The sequence below is a fragment of the Toxotes jaculatrix genome, chromosome 1 (genome assembly GCF_017976425.1).
Source record: "Toxotes jaculatrix isolate fToxJac2 chromosome 1, fToxJac2.pri, whole genome shotgun sequence".
Taxonomy (NCBI): Eukaryota; Metazoa; Chordata; class Actinopteri; family Toxotidae; genus Toxotes; species Toxotes jaculatrix.
In genome coordinates this window covers 16,988,348-17,003,589 of record NC_054394.1, presented here as the reverse complement: position 1 = coordinate 17,003,589, position 15,242 = coordinate 16,988,348, and the positions used below count along the sequence as shown (strand labels likewise).

Sequence of the window (15,242 nt, the reverse complement as noted above, 5' to 3'; positions counted from 1 at the left end):
AGATCATAGGGTAAGAGTGTTATTTTTTTGCGTTTGAGAAGTTGGTTTGGTCCCAGTGAAATATAGTGAAATATAAGAATTATCCATTAATCGACCAGTTGTCAAAATTATTACCAATTCAATTAATTATCAAGTTGCCATGTATAAAAGGAATAGTAGGGCCCCAACAGCAAATGTTTTCCACAGAGCCACTCAGGAGGTAATGTGGCAAACAAATAAATGACAGTTTATTCGCTTGACCAATCGGCGTGCCTCCTTCACTTCACTGATCAGTTTTACCTAACTGTGTTTCAGTCGTAAGGAATTAAAACATTTTTTATATGTGAGCGAAATGCCTTGCCCTATATTTGAATGGCTGCACTTACAAAAAAAAAAAAAGAAAAAAGAAAAAACGTTTCCTTCCTGTCATGATTTTTTCCCCGGCGGCATGTAAATCATTTCCACCAATCGTAGCGCTTTTTGATTTCAGCTCAGCCAATGGGAGGGTAGGAAGATCTCAATGTGTCAGTGGGTGTGATCTCTGAGGAGGAAGCGTCAGCGAACAATATAACAAAGTTTTAAGGTAAGTTTGTACCGACTTTAACTAAAATTTTCTTCGCCATGAGTCGAAACAACAACACATCTTCCGCGCCTCTGTCTTAGAGGTGTCCAATAAAGACTTCAGCCGTATGTTTGGCCGAGGTTTTACGGCAGCTGTGTCTGCTGTACGTGAGGTTGACCCACACGAACCTTACTCTCCCAAAAACACACCAAACTCCCTTCATGTTTTCATCTTTGAAATCGAAAGTTGTATAACAATCTGAATACGTTAAAATGTTGTTTTTCACTATTTCCTGACATTTTAGACACTGGTCAATAAATTGATTAATAAAGAAAATAGTTACTTTCTTATTAGTGGAAAGATCCCCCTGTGTTGTTCTGTGTCCTCTGCAGCCCAACAAGGAAACAACACACAGAGGGAATTTGGAAAAAACAAAAACAAAATACAAGCGTGTAAGATCTGGAAGATACTGACTTGATTTGTCTAACACAGACTACTTTCAGTCTCATATTAGCTTCAGCTGAAGTTTTGAATTCATTTTGTAAAGGCCCATCTCTTTGTGTCCAGTATGGACAGAAGGAATGGTCACACAGACCAGTAACTCTTTCTATGAATACACAGTAAATACAAAAATGTGCCCTTATGAGGATTGTTTTCAGACAGCTTTGTAAAATGTGTGAACCTATCCTTTGAGCTCCTACACATCCATGGTCCACCTATGCAGGTGTGTTCACTCATTCTGACCTATTAGACCTCTTCTTAGGACACTGGGTATGTGCTGTACAAACTGTGCTTGACTGACATCTCCCTCCCTCTCCTGTTACAACAGGGTATAACAAATTTACACCTCCATCATAGTAGCTTGGTGACGTTCTGTAATTCCCAAGAATAGTCCAACCTCAGACTGATTCCCACGTCCTTAGTGGAGTCTAGCGGACTTGAGGCTTCCGTATTTGTTTGTTTATAGATTGTGTGTGTGAGGAAAGTGACGAGACCAGAATCTAATCACTGGGTAGAACTGGAAACACTTGTGTTGTTGTGTGCATATTTACTACACACAGACCAGAAGAGTGCAAGTTAGAAAATAACAAGCTTAACCTGTTTTGTTTTTTTCATCGTGTATATATTCAGGGTAGTTTCATTTAGAGCCAGCCTCACATTTACAGGAACGCCCTGATCACATTCGCAACTTGGATTTTCAGAGGTTTACTGTAAACACAAGAAGTTCAACTTCATGGTGACTTTTTTGGAAATGAGGCTTCATGGATATAGTTGAATTATAAGCTTAAGAATACTCTCTCTAAGAAATCTCTGATTGTATGTCATTATAAATTGATTGCTTTGGGGTTTTGGTCTGCTGTTCGGACAAAGTTCAATTTGTCAGCTTGGCCTCTCTGATATTTTATAGACTAAATAGTATCCCTGCAATTTATTACATTGGATGCCCTGTTGATTAACAGTTATTTCAAACCGTTATCTACAGGTCTATCAAGTTTACATCTGGAGCTGTCCAAAGATCAAAGACAATACAGAATGGCTAGCTACAAGTTTATTTATGCGTCATCACAAAGAGGTTAAATGACTAATTTGTGAAAGCATCTTCTTGCGTGAATGAATTCTTTTCTTTTCACCTAAATGTCCAATGAGCTGTCCAGGGAATACTAGAGGTTGCCTTTTGGCAGCAAAAGCTAAATGATATATTTTAAGCTCCTGATGATCACTTAATCCTCATACAGCTGGTGAATTAATCTCACAGTATACTTCCAGAGTACTGGTAGATAGGATAGCATATAATTACATACTGGCTAAGTTATAGAGATTCCTGTAGACCCAGTAGCCAAGCATACTGTGTATTAGTGAAATACGAGGACGTGCATATAATCCAGCTCAGAGGATGCTCTTTCCACGCAGAGCGCTGTGCATCCTGTGCATGGAGACAACACCAAGAGAGAGCTAGCAGGCTTCAGTGGTTCATCCAGAGTACAGGAGTTAAGGGGCTGGACTGGGGGAGGGGAGGACTGAGATTAAACATGTTTTTATGTAATGAGGGTTTCAAAAGGAGGTTGGGGTAAAAAAGGATAAGGTGGAGTCAGGCCACAACAACCAGGGACCACTAACACAGGCGTGGTTTTAACTCCAGGAATAAACACATTTTTGGCTGTCACTGGTCCAGGCAGTTGGATTTAGTGAGGATGGTTATATGATTTATTTTCCTCATCACTTTGGTGAGAAGTCACTTGAAATATTTAACAGTTTATCACTCTCAAGTTCAGAATCTGATGGACGTCTGTACTATTTTCATTTTACAATTAATCAATTATCACAGTTGTTGTTTATTTTTCTGATGACTGGCTGATCAAATATCAGTTGTCTCTGCTCTATTACATTGTATATCCCATAGAAGCCACTCTAGTCTCCTGGTTGAATATCTGGGTCTGAAATATTGTACCATACAAACATCTCCTTCAGTTGAGTGGCATAATAAATATGACTTTTTATTTTTGTTTGCTCTTAAAATGATTCAAATTGTGATGCTAACATAACGCACTGACTCTAATGGGGAAGTTTTTTGAGTTTCTGCATCCCTAATCTTTTGGCAGTGTTGATCTTTGGGGGTTTCATTTTTTTTTTTAATCTTATAATCTGGTATGGTTGTCATGTTATGTAATAATAGCACTTCTCAAAAATCCTTAAATGTTGTTATAAAAGGGGCACAGCAAGCAGTCACTTATAATAAACTCAGTTCTAATGATCAACCCACTTTACAGAGGAGAAACAGAAATGGAATATAAAGCAGTCATACAGATAGAGGTAAAATAAATGACTTTGTCAGTTCACTCAACAGTTCACTGACCTCTGGGTACACAAACTAAAAAAAAAGAGAAAAAAAGCCAATTTCACAGATGACACACAGAAACCTGTGTTGTGGTGAAAAAGTTATGTTACTTTTGAATGGAGAGAAGGAACCTGGAACCGTGATATCCCTGGAGGAAATGTAGGATCATCTAGACATCCAGTGGGCATGGAAATTATCTTTCTTTCTCTGTGAAGCCGATGAAACAGAAGACAGTAACTTATTGACCTCTGCAACTCCCGGTGCTACAGGAGGCTGTTTGATAACTTTACTTGTAATACCCCTCAGGGTCTATACTTTTTTTTTTGTTTGAAGTTAAGGACTCTTTTTCCTTCAGGTTTATACAATTCTTCATAGTGTAAACACAGATACTGTTGGGGACATATGACATAAGTCAGCATCTTTCGCCCCAGTCAGCATTTTTGTGTATGATATGGTGGACGTGCCCGCTCTACTCTTGAATGCCAGCTTTTTCTTCTCTTTAGTGTGTTTAGACTTTACATATGACAATAAACACTTTGAATTTGAATTTGAAGAGGAACAAACAACGAGATAATAATGATTCTTCCTCCAGGATATTTTACACCAACTTGACACACCAATGCTTCGTTGGCTTTAACTCATCTCTGCACAGTTTTAGTGTGTTTGTAGACTTGTGTTGTCTGTGTCTGCACGTTACATGGAAGATCCTTTGACCTTGTCTACTCGCTGGTGAAACTGTGTCACGTGTGTCTCAAACTGTCCACAGAGAATGGCGGACAAGACTGTGGATCGTGGGCCATGGACAGGATGTGCAGTTATGTTTCTGCAGTCGCTCTGTCCCAATGTGAACCTACTCTCTCTCTACAAAGACCAACGGGGACAGTTCATCGTTTTCAAAATCATCAAGCTCACACTCTCAGGTGAGCACTGACATTCTAGTTTGGATTTGGTAGGCACGTCTAGCATGCTTATAAAGATAGAAGATGCATTTATAATTACATAAATGTATTTTCTTGGATGTCACTTTCATTAACATCAGAGTCTTTTCCGTGGTCAGATTCTGCAGGAGGTCTGGGTGGTTATGAGATACTGAAGGTCCATGATGCTGATCCCTTCCTGGGGGTGGAGGTGAAGTTTGTGGATGTGGCAGCATGTCAGCAGTTCCTGGAGAGCTACAGCTCTGGAGCAGTGCGTCAGTCTGTCTCCCTGCATGCCTCCCGGCTTCTTGCTCTGCCCCAGGATTTCACCGTGGAAACCCAGCTCAAGGCCAGCACACACATCCTGGATCTCTATCTGGATAAGCTGGAACTTTGCTTGCAGCATATCCACCTTTCACAGGTATGCTCCATATTTCTGTTTGTTCTTTTCACTTCTTTTATTCAGCCTGACATTGTATTCATGTTCACATCGGTAGTAAGAGACTGTATCCACCCTTCCAGTGTCATTTACAGTGAACACGGAAGCTGCAGTAGTGGTTTATTGGAACCATTAACTTATTGTTTTTCATGCTTCTGTAACAAATACAATATACAGTATATGTACAGTATGTAATATAGAAATAGACACAGAGTCACTATTTACTTTTTTTTTTTTTTTTTTTTTTTTTTTTACATAATATTAACATTTACATGTAAGTGAGAGTCAGTGTGTGAACTGATGTCTTGCCAGGGCAGATGACTAATACTAATGACGACTAATAGGTAGAGAGCAACAAAGGAGGGAGGGGCAGTAAAACCAAAACAAAACCTTGAGTCCTGTGGGTTTCAGGGTGTACATGCAAACATAAAAAAAAGTTGTATTTGTTGCTCTCAGAGGGTGAGTTCACCCAAATGTTCTCATTCATCTCATTCATTTTAAGTGATCTTTGTCATTTTGCGTCAGCCGGAGCGCCTGCGCGATGAAGAGATCGATCGTCTGGAGCAGCAGCTGCAGAGTCAGGCCCTCGGCCCTGTCCCACAGTCCACCGTCATCACACCGGAAGAGCCTCCTGTTCCCAGCAACTGCTTCAAGTTTCAGAATAAAGTGTTTGGTGAGTCAACTTGACCATTTTTACTTTTGAGTCTTGTGTAGTTTGTCCTTCACAGACTCTGTACTGTTCACTTTAGCTGAAAGACATCACAGTGGAGAGTGAAAGAGCATTAACATCAGTGTCAAGTCCTTGATTCAGTTTAAGAGATACACCTAAAGCCCATGGGTGAGATCAGTCAGTGGCAACCATGCTGTCAACTTTAAATGTCTATCATCATCCCAGTGCCCACAGATAATGTATTTGGATTGCTTTGATTTAGATTTCTCCGGCTCATAATGAACTGCTAAATTAACACTAACTGAGGCACTACAATGTCTTGAAGGCAAATTTGATTTTCATATTTAGTTAATTAACAGTTTTAAATTTAGATTCAGCTTCCTGAGACACACTACTGTATCTGGCATAAGGGACGTCTGTTCCCTGAGTGCCTCCTCCAAGGCCCCCAACAGCCCTAGCTGTCCTCGTTTCAAGTTGAGCTGAATGTGAATTATGAAAACTGATTTCACAGTGGGCTAACCAAATTTTAAATAAAAAATGAAACAAATTAATTTCAGTCAGTGCACTCATTCAGGTAATGTACAACAAGTTCAAATTCATGCAATTAAAATGCGCCCAGGTTGGACTAATCTCTCATATTATCAGTCCTGGATGACCATGTGTAAATCTGGACAGTCTAATATCCCTGCTAGCATGTGAACACAGCTGTGAATAAAATGTGGTGGCTTTTCCTTAAAGTCAATTTTTGTGAGTAAACTTAGGACTGTAGTCCACTTCAGAGGGACACTAGCCCGAACATTGAATTGAAATACTCAAACTCACATTAACTTTGATGGATCTGGTGGTTCTGATGGGACAAGTCAAAGTGGAAAAATATGCCACCAGAGATATTTAAAGAAATTTCTTGGCTGAATTTTTAAGCAGCACAGAGCGGGCAGAGACTTTGCTCATTGAGTCTTAATTAAAAACACCTGATCATGCAAATGTACAAACCTTAAAGGTGAACTAATCAATACTTTCAGTTTTCACTTAGCAATAGAGTGAAGGATTGTGTGTAATGTGAAAGGGGGGGTGGGGAAATGTTTTCAGGACCAGAATGGAGCAAAAAGGAGAGCAATAATTGGACTTAGAAACATGACTTCAGATAAATTGTAATGTTCTGTTGGATGTGAAAATTAGCAGCTTTATGGGCCGATAGTATGTCAGTGTTGTGTTTACAGCTTGGAAAATCAATGAATGCTGCTTTAATTATTTGTTAATGGGAAAATGCGTCTGCTGATATAGGCCTACCCTATAAAATCCAGCCGATGTCCTTTAAGGTTAAGGCGGACAGTACATTACACTGGGAAATGTTTACTGTTTACACGTAAATTACAGTTTATTATGTGTGTAATCACAGTTAAGTACAATTAACATTAATGTTTCTTCCTTCATCCTTTATCCTTTGGCCCGTCAGAGGACCGAATGCTGACAGCGGGAGATGTGCAGAACTTTTCTAACGGAGTGGGTCGTCAGTGGAAACATGTAGGGAGGGCCCTGGGGAAGAGCTGCCGCGCTCTGAAGGGTCCGGCCATAGACAACCTGGCCTATGAGTACGAGAGAGAAGGGCTGTATGAGCAAGCCTATCAGCTGCTCAGCCGCTTCATCCAGGCGGAGGGGAGAGCAGCCAAGCTGAGCCGGCTGGTCAAAGCACTGGAGGACTGCAAACTCACCAGCCTGGCTGAAAATATTCTGGACATACAGCCACGAGAGTAACACAACTGTGCTTTTGTTCTGTGTGTATGAGTCTTGAAAACTGGGTGGGACAGGTCCTTCCTGCATGAGGAGTGGTTGACTTTGTCCCGCCTGCTTTTATATACAGTATGTTTGTTCTTGATTGACATCTGCCATCCTCACCTTCAAAATCATTCCTGAATGTATGTGTGTGTGTGTGTGTGTGTGTGTGTGTCTGTGCGTGTGCGTGTGTGCATGTGCATGTTTCAGATGGCATGTTAACATCTCTATGAGAACTGAGTGATTCATATCTTGATTTTCCTTTCAATTATTAGTATTATTGATTATTATTTTCATTTAGATGAAATGATCTGTCATCACTGTTTAAAAAATGCTGTCCTGAGTTTTATGCACTGTTTGAACAGTTTGGGGTTTTTTTTGTTTATTTTATTTTATTTTTTATTTTTTTTATCATGTACCTCTTTCATTTCTGCTTTAACAACAAGACCTTGTAACAAGACCCTTTAAGGGTCTTGTTACTAATGAATGAACAACTGAAGGTTATTGATTTTTTTTCTCTACAAAATGGGTGCATACAAATTAAATGGTTGTAAAAAAAAAAAAAAGTCTTCATGTTTGTGTTTGATGCATTAGTGTAATTAAAATTGAAAACATAATTTTGTCAAAACTCCCTCAGGTATAATTTAGTGTTAATCCTCCCTGCCTACCACCACTCCCTGTCACTCACACACGTGCACATGCTCATATGATTTAACTGCTGATTACTGATGTTGACGCTGAGTGTGTGTATGTGCCTGCATGTGGGGGCTTCAGGGTGCAGAGGTGCAGATTGAAGCTGAGGTGTGTGTATGTGTTTGTGTGTGTGTGTGTAGGTTTTATCTCAGCCTGGTTGTCAAAGAGGAAATTCACTGATGGATAGAGTCTCTGCTGGTTTCATTCAGGGTCCACTGCAAAAAGCCCAACCCCCCTTTTACTTCACTTGACCATCCATCCAGATGTGATGTGTGGATTAGAAGCTTTTATCACACACACAAACACTTATTTCTCCTATATAGTTTGACCACAACCCCCAGCGTAAACATACACAGTTTTATAAGTTAAGATAAACACACGCATCTCACTTTATGTGAGCTGTAACCAGGGCCATAACTACCATGGAAGGTGTCAATTTTTGTGGGGAATTTATGACATAAAGAGGAGTTAACGTTTGACTCAGATATTATTATTTAAGACTAAATGTGTTCAAGTTTTAGAGACACACATACACACACACACACACACACACACACACACAGAAAGTTGACTATTCATACCTGGCAATGCAAAAAAGGCTGCTTTGAAGACAGTGAGGAGGGTTAAAATTGATTGAATTTAAAAAAAGAAATTTTGTGTTTTGCCATTGTTGAATGGCTACTCCCACTGCTGTAGATGTGGGAGGTGGAGCTAATTTAAACTACTTTTCAATTTTAATACTTTATATAGTCAGACACAAAGTCACAAGTCACAATGGCTTGAGACCACTGGTTTAATCTTTAACAGTGTCTAAAGTGATCATGCTTTTCAATGTAAAATTTTATCCTGAAAATTAACTATTATTTACAGGTGTCAAAAATCGTGGGTAAAAAGTGTAATATTTCTCTCCCCGCTTTCCTGTAGTGCAGTAGAGGTATAAAGTAGAATAAAATGTAAATACTCAGGGAAAGGAAATTTTTCTTAAGTACATAACTAAAATAAATCACCCTTGTTAAAGCAGGTATTGCAAATGTAGAGCGAGTTCATCTCAAGAGGAATTTGGCTTTTTGCTTTGATTTACGAATATAAAACCTTTGAAAAAAAAACAACAGCGACAACAACAACACTTTATTAAACACAAGGATCCCTGTCACAATCGGTGAACCCAAACGCTAAATCTTTCCACGGTAACGTGAATGTTGAGTAAATGTAGTCCGGTACTTTCCACCACAGGTTGTTGACATGATTAAACGTCGGTGCTGCTCTCGGAGAAGTAACGAGCGTCAGTGTTTGAACAACAACACCGTTTGCACCGACACCAGGAGACAGGAGGACAACATTTCCCATCTATCGTCTCTCTAACGTGAATAATCTTTCACAGGCCGTGATTAAACCTCGGCCGCTCTGACGTCAGCCAGATTGTCTGCGGTAGGTGAGTCTCGCGCGGACAGCCCCGCTGCTCCCTCCTCTTGCTCTCGCGCCCCTCCTGCCTGCCTTCGTGTACACATACGATGAAATCGCTCGCGCTCGCTGTCATCATCATCATCAGCAGCAGCATCATCATCAGCGCCGCCCTGTAGAGAGAGTGCGCGCGCGAAAGAGAGAGAGAGCAAGAGAGAGAGGGAGAGAGAGACCCCCCCCTCCCCACCTAACAACAACTCCAACCCCGCAGGCTCGAGCACAACGACCCCACCCCCCAACCCCCTCTGAGAGAGGGGACGGAGCGAGACACACACTCAGAGTCACGGAGAAAAAGAGCGTCTCTGGATCCCGGCTCTGTTCTGCCCTCAATCCGGGTCTAATGCTGTAGCAGACCGCGCAGAGGAGCGAGTGAGAGACATCGCGCTGATTGAGAGTCGGTGAGGGACAGGGCGGACAGGGCGGACCGGAGCGACGACGGGATTGTTCATTCGCCTGGGAACATGGGATGTACACTGAGCGCCGAGGAGCGCGCAGCTCTGGACCGGAGCAAGGCCATCGAGAAAAACCTGAAGGAGGACGGGCTGGTCGCTGCCAAGGACGTCAAACTGCTTCTGCTCGGTAAGGGAAGAGCCTCTCCGGCCGCGGGGCTGCTGCGCCTCGGCGCGGCGCGGCTCGGCTCGGTGTGCTTGTGGTGAGACTGCATGGGGCGGAGGTGCTCTCCGTGGTACTGATTTCACTGCCGGCTCTCACTCTGCCCTCCGTTTCTTCACAGGCGGCGGAGAGTCCGGCAAAAGCACCATCGTCAAACAGATGAAGTGAGTGTCCCTTTTTTGGTTCATTTTAACCCTCTTCGACACAGCCAGAGTAAAAGGCCCGAGATTGCGCCTCCCCTATCTGTGCTAAGGCAGGTTGAGCCGCCATGTTTCGAGAGGCCGTAGCCCCGGAGGAGTGCCGGTGACTCGAGCACCTCCTGCAGACCGACAGTGAGGCTGCGGAGGCCGCACCGGTGCGTCCCAGGGTGCTGTTCACTGCCTGGGTGCTGAAATGTAGTTAACGAGGGTTTTACTTGACTACAGGGAGTGTGCGACTGGGAATATGTGGGTGTTGTTCCTCTCTCTCTCTCCCTCTCTCTCTCTCTCTTTCTCCCTCTCCCTCTCTCTCTCTCAGTATGTGTGTGTGTGTGTGTGAATTACAGTGAGGTCACTACAGCTCCATTAGTGAATACCTCTGCTTTTAATCTTAATGGCTTTAAGTGCCCGATATCGCCGGGAGTACTTTGCCTATAAAGCGGATTTACGCAGAAATATGGCTTCTAAAACCGCATCTAAACCTTCCCCCGTCTAAGCTAAATCACTCTATGATGTTTTAAATCACTGTTGTTGTTTTCTCTAAACCTCTTAGTTAAGTTTCTAGATGCTTCAGTCCGGAAAAGGCACGGTCCATTGTATATTTTGTCCTGTAGAACATCTCTCCCATGTCTCTGTGGGCAGCAGTGTGTCTCTTTCCCCGCCTCTGTCCTGCTCAGCACATCCCGGCCTGCACTGCACTGACTGCGCCCTGCCTCCTCCTCCTCTATCCTCCATGCCCTGCTTCCTCCTCTTCCCCTCACCTCATTACCCTCCTTGTGGTCTCTGGTTGTCCATAACTCACTGCTCTGCCCTGGAGTCAAGACACCGGGGCCAAAGAGTGTTTACAAACACTCTACAGGGTTTGTTTTAGCCCAGGCAAGCAGCAGATGGATGGGTTTTACTACACACCGTGGGTCATAAAGTTTAGGTATTGGAGGGTAAATTTAGTATGCTCTGCTGTGATTTGTCCACTCATCATTATCATCATCATCATCATTCACATGCTGGTCCAGAGTTTCTTGATTTTGTTTAATCCAGGCCTGCATGCGTCCCACTGCATTGTGGGTGTCAAAAGGAGAGAGACCAAGAGCGATAGAGAGAGTCTGGAAGGCTATAAGAAACAACTTTACAACAATTAACAAAAAAGCAGCTGTCAGAAAATGTGACCTATAATAAACAGAGTATCACAGCTGAAAAGATGTGCACAGTGGAGCAGATCTGGCGTATGGATTTTATGAATTAAACACGAGGCAGCTTCATCGATGAGAGATGTAATAATAACCGTGCTAGCCAGTAGCAGCTGTAGAAATGTCAGTGGGGTCAATTTTACACTTTTCATACACAGTCTGAAGACACAATCTGCAACTATTTTGATCATCTATTAATCGTTTAAGTCATTTGCAAGCAGAAGTGGCAAAAATTCCCCAGTTCTGATTTTATTAAATGTGATTATTTACTTGTATGATGAATATGATATTAAGTTGAATAGCTTTGAGGTTTAGGACTGTTGGACTAAATGAGCAATTTGAAGATTTAAACCAAACAATTACTTGTGAAAATAACATGCAGATCAATCAACAATAAATATATTTGTTAGTTGCAGCCTTAACTGTATATTAATCTAAACATCTGTCTTTGGCTTGTTAGGGTTATTCACTTATCACCCCTAATTATTGTACATGTATTTTACATACAAAGAAATCAGATATCATTAAAAACTATCTCCTCTTTCTGGGTTTCCCCTGGGAAAAAGTTTAGCAGAGGTGGTAAACTCCCAGGATCCTGATGCACCTCACACACAAACATTTGTCATCGTTATTTTAGAACTGAAACAGTGAGTCTACTAAAAGATTAGTTGATTGACAGAAAATTAACAAATAATCATTTTATTAATTGTTCTTTTTGGCAAAAATACCAAATATTTGGTGGTTCCAGCTTAACATACATGACAGTGAGACATCTTTTAATCATCATTAATCAATATTATAAAAAAAAAAAATACTTGTTAGTTGCAGCCCTAAATTATTCAGTGGCCTCCGCTGTGTGACACTGCATCTCTACTCCTTCCCCCTAAAGGTTAATGTTTTATTTCATAAAACTTATGGCCAGGTGGGTGACCTCTGCTATAAAACATCTTTTCATAACAACCACTGATGAAATGAATATCAGATAAAAACCATCATCCCTTATTTATTGTCCTCATCAATCATCAATCACTGATCCCAAAAGAGGCAAAGAGAAGCTGCTGAAGTTTGAATGTGAATAGGAGGTCAGTTTCAGGAAGATGTGACTGATAAATTGTAGATTCAGGGTACGTGAGTTGAGGGTCAGGGTGCACTGGTGGATAATTAATGTTGACTGGATTATAAGGAGTTTAACTGCATCGTACTAAATGTAACAGCAGAGTCCTGTGTTGTGTGATTGATTAGTGCTCTGACTGATTCCACTCCATCGCCCATCGTAAATTATAAATGGCTTAAAGATCAGATTACTGTCCAAGTACAGATCACAGACTGAGAATGTGATCAATTTCTGTCCCATTACACACTGACACACATAAAGATGCATTTTAGGAACAGACGACGGGAAGAAGGGAGAGGGTGCTGAAAGATATATGTGTTGTGTTTGATGCCAGGAAGGCAGGAACCCACTGCCACACACACACACACACACACACACACACACACACACACACACACACACACACACACACACACACACACACACACACACACACACACACTCTTACACAGAAAGCTCGCCAATCTGCCAAAACGTGTGGAGCTTTTATTTTGAAAGGACAACTGTTTAGGTCTGCATGAACATATGGACGTGTGTGACTTTTTTTGTTTAGTTCAGGCTTGTGTCTCTGTGCTAATATCTGTGTACGCTTGCAGGATTATCCATGAAGATGGCTTTTCTGGGGATGATGTGAAGCAGTATAAGCCTGTGGTCTATAGCAACACCATCCAGAGCTTGGCAGCCATCCTCCGAGCCATGGACTCATTGGGCATTGAGTTTGGAGACAAGGATAGAAAAGTTGGTCTTATCTTTACTTTCCAGCTGAAATGTCTATCCACAGAGAGACTAGCAACAGATTTTATTTATACAACCTTGAAATTTAGGACAGAAGAATTTAGGAATGATCAGAAGTTTGTTTTTCTGATACTGTTGATATAAATCACACTGTCTGTTTGGGTTAAGATGTTCAATGGATGCCCCTCACATAGACTGGAAATATTTAACATACATATTACAACAGATGAAAATAAATGTACGATACAATATATGTATGTACAAATATAATTTTTTCCTCTTCCCCTGACCTTGTGAAATGTTTTTATCCAGGCTGATGCTAAGCTGGTTTGTGATGTGGTCAGCCGTATGGAGGACACAGAGCCGTACTCTGCAGAGCTTCTCACCGCTATGAAGCGTGTATGGGCCGACGCTGGGACTCAGGAGTGCTTCAATCGTGCCCGGGAATACCAGCTTAACGACTCTGCTAAATAGTGAGTAGAGTAAAAGAAGCATAAGGACCCCTATTTGCTTAAAAAAACCCTGTCCCCTAATCCACTGTCTTGTCGATCTTCCTCCCTGTTGTCACCAGCTACCTGGACAGCCTAGACCGGATCGGGGCAGCAGACTACCAACCCACAGAGCAGGACATCCTGAGAACCCGAGTGAAGACCACGGGTATCGTCGAAACCCACTTCACCTTCAAAAACCTCCATTTCAGGTAGCGAGCTCTGAGTTGTCACAGCATCGTAGCTCGTGACAGCTTGGCCTTTATAGTTGGCATTTTGTCTTAGATTAGGTTCGGGGATTATAGCTCTGAGTCTGAATTGACTTCTTGCGCTTTTTCCCAGGCTGTTTGACGTGGGAGGTCAGAGGTCAGAGAGGAAGAAGTGGATCCACTGCTTTGAAGATGTGACGGCCATTATCTTCTGCGTTGCTCTGAGCGGATACGACCAGGTGCTCCATGAAGATGAAACAACTGTAAGTATGACTCTGCTGATAAAGTCTGAATCCTTCTGGTGCACAATTCATGGTGGGGCTTTGGCTGATGTTAAAGGCTGATACTGTGGCTTCCTGGTGGCATAGTGGTCAAGATGCATGCCATACAAGTGCAGCAACACTGGTTTGATTCTGGCTGAGGACCTAAAGACCAATAAAGTCACTTTACAGCTTTCACAGAAATTGTCCAATAACCTGCAGGGCTTTCTATGCTTCTGTCTCCTTGAGACAGTTTTATATATAATTAACAAATTGTTATTTATATAGACCAGTTTGTCTTAGAGGCCTTTGACAGATTAACCTACAGCATCACCTCATTGATATATTTATTCTTCCTGCAGAACCGCATGCATGAGTCACTCATGCTCTTCGACTCCATCTGTAACAACAAGTTCTTCATCGACACCTCCATCATCCTCTTCCTCAACAAGAAGGATCTGTTCGCTGAGAAGATCAAGAAGTCACCGCTGACGATCTGTTTTCCAGAATACACAGGTGAGTCCCTTTATTGACATTCACTCTCAGTCACAGCTGCGTCCTGAACAAAGTGATTAACATTAGTCCTTCATGCTCTCTGGTCTCTTATCTCTCTGTGTCCTCCACTTGTCCCCAGGTGCTAATACTTACGACGATGCTACTGCATATATTCAGGTTCAGTTTGAGAGTAAGAACCGCTCTCCCAATAAGGAGATCTACTGTCACCTGACCTGTGCCACAGACACAGGAAACATCCAGGTAGTGTTTGATGCCGTCACTGACATCATTATTGCAAACAACCTTAGAGGGTGTGGCTTATACTGAGGCCTGACCAAGCACAGAGGTTGTCATGGAGAGTATGAGGTGTTAATAATGATAATTTTGATGATACTTAAACACATAAATATGTAATTCTACACGTCCAAATGGACCCAAAGAGCTGCCGTCAGACACCACACTGGATTTATTGCCATGATTTCTTCCCTTCCTCTCGTTTTGATTTCAGTATACAACCCCACTTTTGTCATATCAAAATGTGTTTTTGAGCCGAATGTTTCATGTTTTGTTGATGAATGTGTCAACAACTGGGAGGAAACAGAAGTGGCAGCACCA

General features: G+C 41.9%; 2 protein-coding genes across 2 annotated transcripts; both read left to right on the top strand.

Annotated features, from left to right (window-relative positions):
• Positions 1-432: 432 nt before the first annotated feature.
• Positions 433-7,744, top strand: tradd (tnfrsf1a-associated via death domain). Its single transcript, XM_041035164.1, has 5 exons — positions 433-562; positions 4,144-4,297; positions 4,435-4,715; positions 5,259-5,406; positions 6,860-7,744. The coding sequence occupies exons 2-5, from the start codon at positions 4,147-4,149 to the stop codon at positions 7,156-7,158; spliced, it is 879 nt and encodes a 292-aa protein (XP_040891098.1). The 5' UTR covers positions 433-562; positions 4,144-4,146; the 3' UTR covers positions 7,159-7,744.
• Positions 7,745-9,442: 1,698 nt separating this feature from the next.
• Positions 9,443-15,242, top strand: gnao1b (guanine nucleotide binding protein (G protein), alpha activating activity polypeptide O, b). The gene is made up of 8 exons (XM_041054017.1): positions 9,443-9,909; positions 10,064-10,106; positions 13,037-13,178; positions 13,488-13,648; positions 13,747-13,875; positions 14,006-14,135; positions 14,495-14,648; positions 14,767-15,242. The coding sequence occupies exons 1-8, from the start codon at positions 9,792-9,794 to the stop codon at positions 14,952-14,954; spliced, it is 1,065 nt and encodes a 354-aa protein (XP_040909951.1). The 5' UTR covers positions 9,443-9,791; the 3' UTR covers positions 14,955-15,242.

What these genes read in the sequence shown, in the direction of transcription:
- tradd (XM_041035164.1), top strand. Translation starts at nt 4,147, where the DNA reads ATGGCGGACAAGACTGTGGATCGTGGGCCATGGACAGGATGTGCAGTT. An exon ending in CATCAAGCTCACACTCTCAG is followed by an intron (nt 4,298 to 4,434) that starts GTGAGCACTGAC and finishes TTCCGTGGTCAG; the next exon opens with ATTCTGCAGGAGGTCTGGGT. An exon ending in GTTTCAGAATAAAGTGTTTG is followed by an intron (nt 5,407 to 6,859) that starts GTGAGTCAACTT and finishes TTGGCCCGTCAG; the next exon opens with AGGACCGAATGCTGACAGCG.
- gnao1b (XM_041054017.1), top strand. Translation starts at nt 9,792, where the DNA reads ATGGGATGTACACTGAGCGCCGAGGAGCGCGCAGCTCTGGACCGGAGC. An exon ending in CGTCAAACTGCTTCTGCTCG is followed by an intron (nt 9,910 to 10,063) that starts GTAAGGGAAGAG and finishes GTTTCTTCACAG; the next exon opens with GCGGCGGAGAGTCCGGCAAA. An exon ending in TTGGAGACAAGGATAGAAAA is followed by an intron (nt 13,179 to 13,487) that starts GTTGGTCTTATC and finishes GTTTTTATCCAG; the next exon opens with GCTGATGCTAAGCTGGTTTG.